This window comes from Hermetia illucens, chromosome 1, assembly GCF_905115235.1.
Source record: "Hermetia illucens chromosome 1, iHerIll2.2.curated.20191125, whole genome shotgun sequence".
Taxonomy (NCBI): Eukaryota; Metazoa; Arthropoda; class Insecta; order Diptera; family Stratiomyidae; genus Hermetia; species Hermetia illucens.
The window spans coordinates 138,597,027-138,611,094 of NC_051849.1; the positions used below are offsets into that span (position 1 = coordinate 138,597,027).

The following is a 14,068-nucleotide window of genomic DNA, read 5'->3' on the forward strand; positions in this document are numbered from 1 at the left end:
TGAGCTTAATTTAAACTGAAAGTTGACTTCAATGTTTCCCTCGATACAACTGGAATAGGTGAATTACGTAAAATTCGACGTGGATGCTTATGCCGTGGAGTGCGGGTAGCATTACAACCAAACACTAAAACAAAACAGCATACATCATCATAGGAACCGCATTGACCGTATAGCACGACTGCTAGATAAACAATGTCACCATTACTACAATATGTTCAACTTCTTCATCGAGAGAGCTTCAGAAGCTTGCTGAACAATCAGTCCCCCATTAGGCAATTACGTCAGCATGAGTATTTCCCGCTGAAAATGATCCTTTAACGAAATAAAAAGCTAGGAAGAACAAGAAGGCCATCACTCTCCAAAGTGATATTTTGTAGTAATTGGGCACCAATCTATCTTATTTCTACTTATTTATTATCAGAACACTGCAACATCATCATAAAAGTCCCTGAAAACTTTAGAATCTGCAAATCCCTCATTTGAAGATTCCGGACTAAAATCTAGTTTTATGACTCCACTTTTACATAGATTCGAACTTTTTATTTCATGGCTCAATTTTAGTTTATTTTACAACAATACTGCATGATGCAGATGCAGATGACAAGACTAGAGTATATTCCCCTTTTGTATTACTTACGGCAAAATCGAATTAGAGAAGCCGAATCGTCGGTACCGAAATGCCAAGGACGAGAAATGCAATTCGTTAGGTTTTTCTCATGACTTCTGAGCCATTATCGCTACTCTTCTTCCTGTTTGTCTAATAGCGTTGTGACCAACTAAATTGCAAGTCGCAGTAAGTAGTCATTGAGCTTCTTTTTCATCTCTGAGTCATTCAAGCGGATTTTGCTAGCTCCCTTTGGGAACAATAAAATTGCAAGTTGTGATTAATCCTAATAATATGTGCATCGAATTTAAGGAAGTGAGCGCAAGGTAAGAAACAATGTTTCAGATTTGAATTTCCCATGGTATGGAAGGAACAAAAAGCCATTGTGAAGACTGCTATTTTTCTAGTGCTAATGATATGGAGGACAATTCAAAAGTGAACAGGGTTATTTCATAATTAAACCTTGACTCGCGGCCAGATGCCCATGGTACAGATATTTCTCTTTTAGAAGTACTAAATCAATTCAAGCTTTTTCCACTATTAATTCCCTTAATGAAAACCAACATGTTTACCAACATGGAAAGTTTTATGAATCTGCTCTTCATTCCTCGGTTTGCAAGATAGAGAACGCAACTCTAAAAGGCAAGTACGCGATGGGGAGATGTTAAAGGGAATTTTAACTGTCAAACTGCCGCCTTTCGGAAAACTTTGTGATATTGCCAGAGAGCATGACATCAATAATACTTCGTTGATGACAAACACATTCGACCATTCGACATCAACAACGGTCTACGACAAGGGGATGCCCTATCATGCGTCCTCTTTAACTTGGCCCTGGAGAAAGTGATCCGTGATGCTGAGATAAATGCAAGAGGTACGATCCTCTTTAAGTCCACCCAACTACTGGCCTATGCTGACCATATCGACATCATGGGAAGAACCACCCGAGACGTACATACTACCTTCATCCAGATCGAGCAGGCGGTATACGACATAAACATGATGGGAATAACGACCCAACACGTACAAACCACCTTCATTCTGAACAAGTAGGCGACGCGAGATCTTGTCTGCACATCAATGAAGACAAGATGAAATATATGGTGGCAACGTCACCACCAAAAACCAACCAACCAACATCAAATTGTACTGGTCAAAGCAGAACAATAAAGGTAGAAGACTACAACTGGCACCGTTGATAATTTCTCCTATCTAGAGTCGAAAATCATAACCGATAATAGATACGGCAATGAAATCCGCACATGATTGTTGGCAACCAACAGAGCCTATTTTAGCTTACAAAAACTGTTCCGCTCGAAACGTCTCACCATAGAGTCAAAGCTCTTACTGTGCAAAACAATGATCTTGCCAATCCCCATGTATTCCTTGGGGACTTGGGTCCTTAGCAAGAAAAATTGCGAACTCTTGACCGCGTTCGAGAGAAGAATCCTTCGACGAATTTTTAGTCTCCTATATGAGGATGGACGATCCCGTAGCCTACATAACGACGATATCTATGAGCCATACTACGACCGTCTGGTTGTGGATAAAATCCGACACAACAGGTTGCGGTAGGCGGGCACTCTACTTTTTAAAGAGCCATTTGCGCAAATAATTTAATCAGTCAACTTCATACACTTACTAGGAGTTCAACATTATTAGCAAATAAGAAGAAGTTCACTTACAACAGAAGCAAATAAGCCGGAATACTGGAAGTTCGGCGCTTCAGGTATAAACGCTCATCTTATATGAGCAACTTTATATTGCCAAACAAAATATTCATATGTGCATACATATTAAAGACAAATATTGTGCTTGTCCTAAAGACACTGCCAGTGTATGGGGACGAAAGCATACCACCTTTTTCAACACTACTCGCAAACTTCATTACCACATATATATACATACACATGCATGTCCCCAGTAATTGATACTGATATTCAAATAACTAAAAACAGCTAAGCAAGGAAAACGAAAATATCTCCATGGACCCCGCCGTTCAGATAAGCACACTTTATATGACGACGTCATACACGTCTTAAAGTGCACTAAATTTACGAGAAATGCAAAACTTTCACTTTCAATAAATTTGTCAGTAATAGTCGGATATTTGCCTTCACAATTTCCAGAATTATGTCCTATATTATCGCCTATACTGATGACAAATTTTGTATTTCTAGGATGACTTAAAGAGGGATTTTCAGATAAAGTTCCAAAATATGGTAATATACTATTAACTTTATTTGTACAGATATCGGAACGGGATGTCTTTTTAGGCCTAGATTTCGTATAGCTGCATGTGTGTGTGAGCTTTTTCAGATTTTTCGGTTGGATAAATTCTAAGAACGAAACCAGTTTCACTTTTTGGTGCACACATTTTGAATCCTCACTTAACTATATTTCACCCAATATCAAAAATAAAATCATTTTAGAAAAGTACTAATCGAACCCTTTCATTTGATACCCCACATGACCATATTCCGGGAAAAAAATTTACATCACGCATTCACATGTATGGTGAGCCCCCATTCAAGCTCAACACAAAATGACATCACTTACTACATTTAAAGGGATTCATAGACCACATCTTCTCACCAGATTTTAGGGGTTCCATCAATTTCAAATGTTGGCAATATACTGCTAAGGTTATTTGAGCAGATACCAGCGCGTCAACATTTTTTTCAGATTTTTAGGTTTAGTTTCCGAAAATGTCTCACTTTAGATTTGCACATTTTGACTCCTTATTCGCGAGTTTTGTAACTTTCGTCAAAATTAACCTAAATACCTCATCTCCCCAAAAAAGTGAAACATTTGCGAGTTATTTTAAATAAGGAGCTGCTTTGGAATAAACATGTAGAAGCAAAAATGAACAATCTCTCAAAACTTATGGGATATATAGACAGACATGGGCACTTAGACCTCATGTATTATTTTGGATATATGTATGTTATTATCATTATGTTCACATGAAGGACCTGGGGGTTAAAAGGGAGTATCTGTCCTTTAGGCATAATCCCACGGTCCTCTTCGAACGCCATTGATTTAGAGACCACAATCAGAACCCCGTCGTGCCTGGCACAGCGGCACTGGTTTATACTGAGTGCAGATCCCTATGTTTCTGTTTGGAAGTTATAAAGTTATCCTCAAAAGCAGATAAAACTGAGACAAACCAAAGGAATACGGCGCGATATATTCCCAAATCAAAAACAGAAGAGGGTTCTGGAGCAGTATAGTGTATGCGATCCTAAGAATAGTAACTTTGATTACTGACAAACGATTGGAGGACAACTGCCTTTATTACGTTGAGCACTCTCTTGACCACTCTTGATTATGTAACTGAATCTACACTCAATACGATGAAACTATTTCGGGAAGCTAACCACTGTGGCGTAGAGGGAAAGGAAATCCTAGGTTTACCGTCGCTGATTACCTCTACAACATACTGACCAAAACTTCGTTGCTACGACGTGTATTGCTTTCAAATAACAGTTAATGTCCATGGGAAATCCAAATATACAGAAAGAAAATTAGGACGAAACAGACTATTGGATGTTGATGTTTGCATTTCTAAATTTTGGACAAAACACCGAAGGCCGATTCAGAATTGTTAATGAGTCGATGGTCATCAAGTTCCGCACCGCCTTCCGACGCTTACTGGATATACAAATTGATCGCAGCCTTCAATGCTCTGCCCAATATTGCAAATAGGAAGAATTCGATGCCCAATCAGGCTGAGACCCTCGGTCTTACCTCCTTCTCCAAATCCAGAGTCAGACCAAAGTTAATTTCTCGATAAGAGCGCAAACAATTGTTATCAGCGTGAAAAAGGTATTTGAGGAACTCCTTCATGTCCTTCAGCGCGATTAACGTCACGGTTAAGAGGAAGAAATAATATCGGTGTTAAGATGCAACTCCGACAGACTCACCTTTTCAAGTTCATCTGAGATTTTACCGCAATGCAAAAAGTGACGTTTTGCGAAGTCATACGTCGCTCTGATAGTAGCTACTAGTTTCTTCGGAATGATCCCGTACTCGATAAAGAGCAGATCAAGAGGAGATCTTCACTCTGTTCCAAACTGGTTCGAATAGTGTTGTTTGTTAATCAATTTCCTTGATACGTTCCACGATTATTTTATAACTGCAAATACCTATCCAATTTTGAAAACATTATTTGCGACAGTTTCTACTTCCCTGACCAACGCAATAATACTTTTTCTATTATCAGGCGCACTTCCCGAAGTGAGCAGCAATCAGAAGGACTTTCAATACCTTATGTTCATCAATTCTCTTCTACCATTACGCAGTCGGCCAAGTCTTGTGACGCCGGGAGCTCATACATTCCCAGTTAAGGTCTGTACTCGGAAAAATATGCCAACAATGACAAAGCGATGAAAGCTACAGATAGCCCCGCCAAGACCTTTGGTACCAATCACATGTCTGAGCTAACCTTCATAATCAGATCACCCATCACGGTTGCAATGTCCTGAACTGCATTCTTCTCTGGACAAAAAACTCCATTGGTACCTGGCATTAGAGAGACATTCCAATCTTCCTCCCAGATTCCTAGCCCTCGCATTTATATCCCTTTTAATCGCATTCGACGGCAACCAGGGAATACTTTGAGTGAATTCCTAATCCTCAAATCGAAGGCGGGTCACATCTTAGTGAGATAAGAAAGCGGTAATAGAGGATATTATTAGTAGGGTTCCTTCTACACTCCAGACGACTGGAGGTTATACGGCCATTCAAGTTATAGTTAGTAATCATATTTATTGTTGCAAGTTTGTTTTCGGTTGGTCTATGGAACTAACTGGAAGATCTAAGCCGTATCTCAACCACAATTTCCGTTCATTCTATGCGCTGATAATCTGCTGCGCAGCCAACAAAGTCTGTAGCATTAAAAGCAACTTGAAGCGTTGCTCATCCCTCATTAGATTACTAAATTTGAAATAAATGTAAATAAGTCGCCACTTTGTCCCTTGATGCACAAAATAACCTCACACTTCTGAGAACACCCGAGTGAATGCCAACTTGTTCCTCTGCATCTGTGACACCTCCAGTGTCCTGAGCACAGGAGCACTGCATTAAGCGAGCGCCCAATTCCAATGTCAAATGTTACGCTCGAAAAATACTCACTGTCGGAATGATAGTCGTCATCATCGTCGTCAATGACCACCGTCCGATTATCATCGCGTCCATTGTCCCTCGAATGATGTTTGGCTCTGCGTTCCTTGTGTCGTTTGTGATGATGATGCTTATGGCGTTTTTCACGGCTCTCACGCTCGCGTTCACGGTCCCGGCCGGATTCATAAACGTTACTTCGCCCCAATGGAGACGCGGGGCTCCGAGACCTATGCCTGTGGCGACCGGACACATACACATCTCGTTCCCCCGAATAAGCTGGGGAGCGTGAACGTGATCTATGCTTATGCTTACGCGACCCTCCGTCCCGATCTTTCTTATGTTTTTTAGAACTGGAACCCATTCTTCACGACCAAATAAATCAAAATATTTTGATTAGAATTCTCACTGCACTCAGCTGTCAATAATCACAGACAGTCTTCCTTCCAAACGTTTGGAAAAGTCCGGGCTGATTCTCGAACTTGCCGTGCGCTGCGCTTCAATCTGTACACAATATAACGATAATGCAGTGCCACATTATTTCTTGGAATTGAACGCACTTTCCCCCCAAATTAACCGCCAAAGCAGAAACGTCAATGCAATATTTGACAACTTGCTCGCACTCGATTCCGCCAAAACAAAGGGTGTCGGCAGTGTACGCCGGTTCAACTTGAAATACGCAGAAAATTCGAAGAATATTGAGATGAAGATCGAATCAAGTATGAAGGCTCCGCTGCCTGTCGATGAAACCAACGTGCAACTTCCTCATTACGGATCGGAGGAGTCGAATGACGAGGTAACGTGAAACATAATCAATTCCTGAAGAATGGTAGCAGATCAGTTGACGAGTTCTCTTTTTATATGGTCTTAGGATGAAACCGGCAGTCTTGTTAGTACATCAACCACCAACACATCCCGTAGCGCAACACCAACAAATCGGAAACTGAAACGAAAAAAAAGGAAAGCGTCGAAATCCACCCGCCCTCCATATCGATTTGTGTAGGTTGCTCCCTCGGCTCCTGTTTTAATTCTTGAATGAAAATTTAAGTATGTCCATGTATATCTTCATTGAAACAGCTGTAGCATCAAAGAAGATCACGGTCAGCCACTTTTCGGGGCCCAATTCAATCACAATCTTCGGAAGGGAGAGCCGCTCATTTTTGCTTCGGTGGGCAGCAATCGAGTGTCAATATATGAGTGCCCTCTGGACGGCGGGATAAAGTTAGCCCAATGCTATGCAGATCCGGATGTAAGGCCTCTTGAATAATGACCAACAGTAGATTTGTAATATTTAACATTGCAGACAGACGAAATATTCTACACTTGCGCTTGGTCCCACGAGCCAGAAACTGGACGTCCTATTCTCGCTGCGGCAGGCCTCCGAGGAGTTATTAGGATTTTCAGCCCCGCTATACAGTCTTGCATCAAAGATTACATTGGCCACGGGCATGCAATCAACGAATTGAAATTCCACCCCAAAAAGGCCTACATTTTATTATCCGCCAGCAAGGATCACTCCCTGCGACTCTGGAATGTGCAGTCAGATGTTTGCATTGCAATTTTCGGTGGTGTTGAGGGCCATCGAGATGAAGTTCTTAGCGCCGACTTTGACTTGAAGGGGAACCGCATAATGTCTTGTGGAATGGACCACTCTCTGAAACTGTGGAGACTGGATAAGCCAGCGATCCGGGATGCCATCACCTCGAGCTACTCATTCAACCCGAATAAAAGCTGTCGACCGTTTAACTCGGTGAAGGAGCATTTTCCAGACTTCTCGACTCGAGATATTCACCGCAACTATGTAGACTGTGTTCAGTGGATGGGTGACTTTGTCCTGTCCAAGTCCTGCGAGAATTCCATTGTTTGCTGGAAGCCAGGCAAGATGAATGACTTCGAGAACGTACCCGGGGCGAAAACTGGCGCTGACGCTTCGGCCGCGTCGATAATTCATCGTTTTGACTACAAGAAGTGCGAAATCTGGTTCATTCGCTTCGCTCTGGATTTCGGCCACAAAGTCATGGCGTTGGGCAACCAGAATGGAACGACTTTTGTGTGGGAAATGGACGTGACCGACCCTGGGCAAACCAAATGCAGTACACTTGTGCATCCGAAGTGCGCGACTGCCATCAGGCAGACGTCCTTCTCCCGGAATGGCGACGTGTTGATTTGCGTGTGTGATGATGGAACCATTTGGCGATGGGATAGGTACTGTTGATTGCTGCCTTGATCTCATTTGATGTTGACTTATCTAATAGTAATTTTATTCGTACACGGCGCGTTTGAGCGTTTAGGAGTTTTTGCTTAATTTTACATTTTGTGCGTTTCGAAACGTCAGTTTCGGAGAAAATAAAAGACTTTCGTATTTAGCTTTACCACTTGTTTCCAAATTCTATACTTTATAGGAAAGTTTTATAGGCAACCGCTTTGCACTGCGAATGCTAAAGACCTAACTGGCTGAACCCAGTTCTGCCTGTGTATTTTTACGAAAGCTGCGGGGTTTTCGCAGGTACTGGGAAAAGTGAATCTGATGATACACTTGTCTCTTTACATTTGAAAGCATGCATTGTTTTTCCACATATGCTGCAAAAATATTTGAGTAGCTCAAGCAGGATGAGATAGAAGCGGCTCTGGCGGTAGTGGTGGCAAACCTTACTAAGCACAATATAACGATTGAATCAATAAGGACAATTCGATGCATTTTGTAATCACTATTTTACATTTTAATTGAAAGCTGCTTTATTTTCAAACTGTGCCGAGCCTGTCCTAAGCGCTCAACTTCACGTCATGTGGCTTGGTCTTTGGGAATTGTAGCAGCTCTGAAAGTAGGCGCTTTGCTCGAAGATTGGTAACTCGTACACCATGTTGTTGAGATGTTTCGGCAGCCCTTGAGATGAAATCAGGATGTCAAATCACATACTTTGCTGTTTGGGTGTTTCGGCAGCTCCTGATCTGAAAATATTTTCGGCGTTGTTCTTATACTTCTAATATTTTAGCAACTCTTGATATAGAGGCTTCGATTCGTTCTGTTTCCAGACGCCAGTCCCGTTCTTCAAATATTTCAGTAGCTCTCCTGGCTAGCAGTTGTTGTGCATGTCTAGTTGATCCTCCAATGTGGTTTTTTTGTGTGGCAGTTGAATAATTTTCAGAATTTAATGCCTCACCGATCAGTTATTACTTATGAAGACTGCTGTTTAAAATATGTAGAAGTTGATCCAATACAGCGTCATCTATGGGTAAGTTAAGACAAGGTAGATAGGACTAAAATATTTTCCATGGAAAAACGCTTATACACAGTATGGTGCAAAACTGAGTGAATGTCATCACCATTTTTTTTTATTTTATTTTTTTGCACTAGGCAAACATTTTTCAAGCCTAGTAGTTTGTCCAATGCGTTTTGCCTGTTTTAGCAGCTTTGACGTTAAAGTGCGTAATTTGGTAATATGCTCTTTCAAAATATTCTGCTATTCCTCTTGCGCTCTTTCCCAGAGTTTATTGATTTCATAAGGATGTCCAGCATAGATGGAGAGAACTGGTACCTAAGGTCATTCGAACAATTTCCAACCGGATTTAAGTCGGGACTGTGTGTTAGCCACTTTAGGACTTCAAATTCTGGTAGCTGATCCATTCTATTACGATTTCTACCGTGTTTTTACTGTGTCATTATGCTGAAATATGACCTCACGATGATATTCCCCCCTTTTTAAAACTACAGGGGGAAAACTATCAACAAGAACGCGTAAATAATACTAATTACGAATTAGCTCGCCTATTTTGATAAGTAGTTCGACTCCGTTTGGGGTAATACACCCTCACACCATGCAAAAACAACAATCATAGGTTGCACACAAAATGGGTTTGACGCATCTCGTTACTTTGCCCAGTGTTATGCTCATCCATATGGTTGAAACCGATTTGTTTTGGTCTTTTTGGACCAAATTATCTTAAAAACAATATCGAATTCGAATCTCAAGTAGTCCATGAATCATAATTTTTCAAAAAAGACCCTCCGCTTTTTGAAATTTTTTCTGAAACACTTTTAGTTTTTCCTTTTTCACAAAAACTTTCAATCCAACCAATTTCAATGCTCTTTAAACATGCATCTATTAGGAGAGTTGTTTAAAAGAGCAATAGTTTCTTTAGTCCTTTTTAGCCTACCAGAAACGAATAGCAGCCCGAAAATACAACAGATGACGCACCAGATTTCGCGCGTTAGCTGGTGTGGGAACAGCTTAGCACGTGCACAAACAATAACTATAAAAATTAATTTTTCCATTAGAATAGTGATTGCGGAACAAGAACAATTTTCGGCTTGGTGCAAAATTGATTCAATATGGTACTAGTGAGAAAAAGGGGGGGTCCAAAGCAAAATATTTAGAGAATACGATAATAAACATACATTCCTGCTAACTTTAACACATGCGCTATAATGAGAAGATCTGTATACCTTAAAACATTGCATTGACTATAGCGTAAAATCCTTCTCCATAAAAATACATATGTTATATATATATTTTCATAGTGATTGGCTGAACGGTTTTGGTGGTATGCTACCAGATGCTATAAAATTTTGGGTATCATCGAATCCGAGGCACTGCGGATAGTTCTGTAGTAATGTAGTGTGTAACTGGATAATGTGATAATCGGTAGAAAATGATCATTTCTTTCATGGACCAATTCTCAGAAGCTACCCAACCGAAAAATCTGAAAAAATTAAGAGGCTGCCACTGCCTAGGCTCCGAAATACCTTCTACATCGATATCAGTTCAAATATTCAATAGTATATAACTATAAATTTTAGTAATTGACTGCCAAATCCACCCTTAAGTACATCCAAGAATCACGACATCTTGCAGTAATATAGGCTCTAACATACAACATATTCCTGTCCATGTCAGTATCACACGAAAGTGGATATTCGCACGTAATATATGCTAGGTACAAATGGGACAAATGTCTACTCAAAAGCTTTTATAAAAGAAATACAGAAAACTTTTCATACCAGAAACGTCCAGTTTCCGGGTTCCCGACTTGTTTTCAACTGCTGTTGCCGTTCCTGTCGCCTAACTGTAACAAAGAGCCAGAATTCATCGCATTTCTTTCGCCAATAGGCCATTGTCGTTATCGTAGGAGTCGTAGGCTGTTGCAGGTAACTCTCCATTATTTCCATTGAACCCAACAAGCAGATCGAATGATACGATAGTGAATCTCCAGGTGGCCCCTTGAATTTGCGAGTAGAAAACAACACTTCATTGGACAGGAACCATTCTTTCTTTTAGACATCCATCAAAAGTATTGGCGACCAAATCAGGCCTAGTTTTCACTGTCAACTTTAAAGCGTTGTCGGGAATCCCATCTAAACGTGGAGTCGTGGGGTCATCTTTCCTTTTATATGGTGAGCGATTTGGATCGGACCTGCAATCCTTATTGTTATAGCCCGCCGTTCCCATTTTCATTTTTATCCACGAAAAAATAAGTTTTCGTTTTTGCTGTCCAATTTTTCTGTCAAATTGTTTGCTTTTCTTGTTGCGCCGTTTATGGTGATAATTTGTCTGAAATTCTTTGTATTCAAAAAACTGTAACGTACAAGACATTGGTATGAAGATTTTTTTAGCTTCCTTCCATTAGGTTGGCTCGTAACCCAGAGACTCGTGACTCGTCAGAAATCACCAATCGGTCTAGGTGCGCTATGTCCTCCATCGCTAGATAGAAGTCATTGATGCGAGGCGCTTTGAAATGCTCAAAGGATAGCATATCAGTCGTTGCTTTTTCCCTAATGACAACTTGTAAGGGGGGAAATGGATACCACAATAACCACAGATAACAGATGTCCTGGAGATGAAGCATCACAATCACCTGAAGAGCGTTATCATTGATACGACCAAAAAACATAGTCGACTCCAGTCGCAAGAAAAGTCGGAACGGCTAGTTTGACGATGAATGTAAGCTAGCAACGGAACGGAAGAATGCTGCATACCGAGTAATGTCCCCACGAACTGCGTCGAGCGGAGAAGCGACTCACAGACGGAAGAAGGAAGCCTGGGAAAACCAATAGGTCTGTGAATTCGAAAAGTACAGGAAGCAATCGCACCATGCGCGGAAGTTTTACCAATAAGTCAGCAGGATGAAGCCTTATACACCTCGATGCTCATTCTGCCGAGACAAAGACGGAAATCTGCTCTCCAAAAGAATGGTTATATTTAAACGATGGGTTGAGTATTTTGATAAACTGCTCAACAACCAAAATATCGGCGAGTTGGAGGTCCCGCCAACTAAAATCGGCGAACAAATGCTACCACCACCAAGCATTGCACCGACTTAAAAATCATGAATCGTCAGGAGCCGATGGAATTACAGCCGAATTGGTGAAACACGGCTGCGACCAACTACACCAAGTGGTTCATGCTCAAAGCGAAAATTGGTAACGAGGGATTAGCTGCCCCATACATAACAGGGGGATATCATGCAGCGCAGCAATTATCGAGGTATCACATTGTTGAGTACCCCTTACTCCCAGAACATCATTTTCCCATGCCAAAGAGGCTTCACTCCAGGCAAATCAGCAACAGATCAGATTTTCTCTCTATGGCAAGCGATGGGAAAACTATTGCACTATCTCCTCATCGACTTAAAGCCGCCTATGATAACATAGCCAGGGTAAAACTGTACACGGCCATGAGAGAATTCGGTATCCCGACGGAATTGATAAGACTGGCTAGGCTGTAACTGACCAATATGCGAGACCAGATAAAAGCAGCAGGATCACTCTCAAGACCATTCGACATCAACAACAGCCTCCGGCAAGGGGATGCCCTATCATACGTCCTCTTTGACCTGGCCCTCGAGAAAGTGATCCGTAATACTGAGGTAAATGCGAGGGGTGCGATCCTCTTTAAGTCGACCCAACTACTGGCCTATGCTGACGACATAAACATCATGGGAAGAACGACCCGAGACGTACAAACTGCCTTCATACAGATCGAGCACGCGACGCGAGATCTCGGGCTGCATATCCATTGACTTCTCGAACATCCATGAAGGCAAAACAAAATATATGATGGCAACGTCAGCACCAAAAACCAACCAACCAACAATATCAAACCGCACTGGTCAAATGGGAAGAACAAAGATAGACCGTTGATCATTTCTCCTATCTAGGGTCGAAAATCACAACCTATAACAGCTACGACGATGAAATCCTCATGCGGTTGTTAGCAGCCGACAGAGCCTATTTCAGCTTACAAAAACTTCAACCGAATTTGTAAACGTTAAAGGGGAGATTAGGAAAAGATTAGACCTCAATATTAGGAAGAGATTTGTAACAGCATGGAGGACATTTCGTATATACGTGCCAAATTTCATGCAAATCTGGCCATTATCGTCAACGTTATAGCAGTTCAAACTTAGCAATTTCGCGCGAATTAACTGCTTCCAAAGCCATGCAAATAAGATGCTGACGTCATAATTAGCGGGAATTTATGAAGAATCTACTTCATAGGCAGCCCTTTTTAAGGTTTTGCGTAAAACACTTATGTGAAATCTAATCCTCGAGAGATGCCCCATTCCGGTATCTGCTCAAATAAACATGCTAATAGTATCAGAGTGAAATTATGCGGTGTTTCCAACGATTAATTAATTGAAGTAATAAAAACTTGTTGTTTCTTTTTCGTTGGTGTGGGTATTTATTCTTGCAAATACCGATATTTCGGGAACCACTTGTTCCCTTCATCAGTGCAAACAAGTTTGCTCATCTGTAGACATTAAGGTTCTATTTATACTATTCTAGCAAGCGGACTTTGCTAAGGAAAAAGCTCAGCCTATTGATAAAAAACTCCCCGCACACTAGTCATGAAAAACCAACGGTAAGTACTATTCCTAATCAAGTTATTAACAAATCCTCTACTAGTTTCAACAAGGATGAAATGGATCTCCTAAACAAGGGTTGGAACTACGCTGTAAAAACCGACCTGCCAGTTGAGCACACTGTAGTAGATGTAGAAGGAACTATAAAATTCATGGGCAATGAAGCAAAGGAGGAAATCCGGCATGAAATGTCAAAAGCCATGGCTAGAAGGCTCAGCTAGAAAGGTAAAATGTTGGCATCTTGTTACCCTTTATGTTCCTGAGTTTTGACTTTTTCAGGAATTATTCAATATACAAAAAAAAGGCTCAGTGAATCAAAATTATCCTATGGAAACGGTAGAAATGTGTTCTGAACAATTCACTAAATTCGTTGAACAGGTTTTGAGATTTTCAATGTACAGTTTCGAGAAGAACGCATTTAAACGACGTCGAGCGTTCGAGCAGGCTATGACACCCTATTTATTCAACGCCCTCATTTCCGAA

At 41.1% G+C, this 14,068-nt stretch overlaps 2 protein-coding genes across 2 annotated transcripts in view; one reads left to right on the plus strand and one right to left on the minus strand.

Annotated features, from left to right (window-relative positions):
• LOC119656938 (U4/U6.U5 tri-snRNP-associated protein 1) overlaps nucleotides 1–6,197 on the minus strand; it is a 32,889-nt gene extending 26,692 nt beyond the window's left edge. The window contains exon 1 of the mRNA XM_038063642.1: nucleotides 5,741–6,197. Coding sequence (XP_037919570.1) covers nucleotides 5,741–6,089 — 349 coding nt within the window. The 5' untranslated portion in view covers nucleotides 6,090–6,197. The remainder of the gene's footprint in view (nucleotides 1–5,740) is intronic.
• A 100-nt stretch (nucleotides 6,198–6,297) lies between these two features.
• LOC119656941 (polycomb protein eed-B) lies at nucleotides 6,298–8,097 on the plus strand. The gene is made up of 4 exons (XM_038063656.1): nucleotides 6,298–6,521; nucleotides 6,597–6,724; nucleotides 6,803–6,974; nucleotides 7,029–8,097. Exons 1-4 carry the CDS (start codon nucleotides 6,429–6,431, stop codon nucleotides 7,938–7,940), a joined length of 1,305 nt encoding a protein of 434 aa, XP_037919584.1. The 5' UTR covers nucleotides 6,298–6,428; the 3' UTR covers nucleotides 7,941–8,097.
• The last annotated feature ends 5,971 nt before the right edge of the window (nucleotides 8,098–14,068 follow it).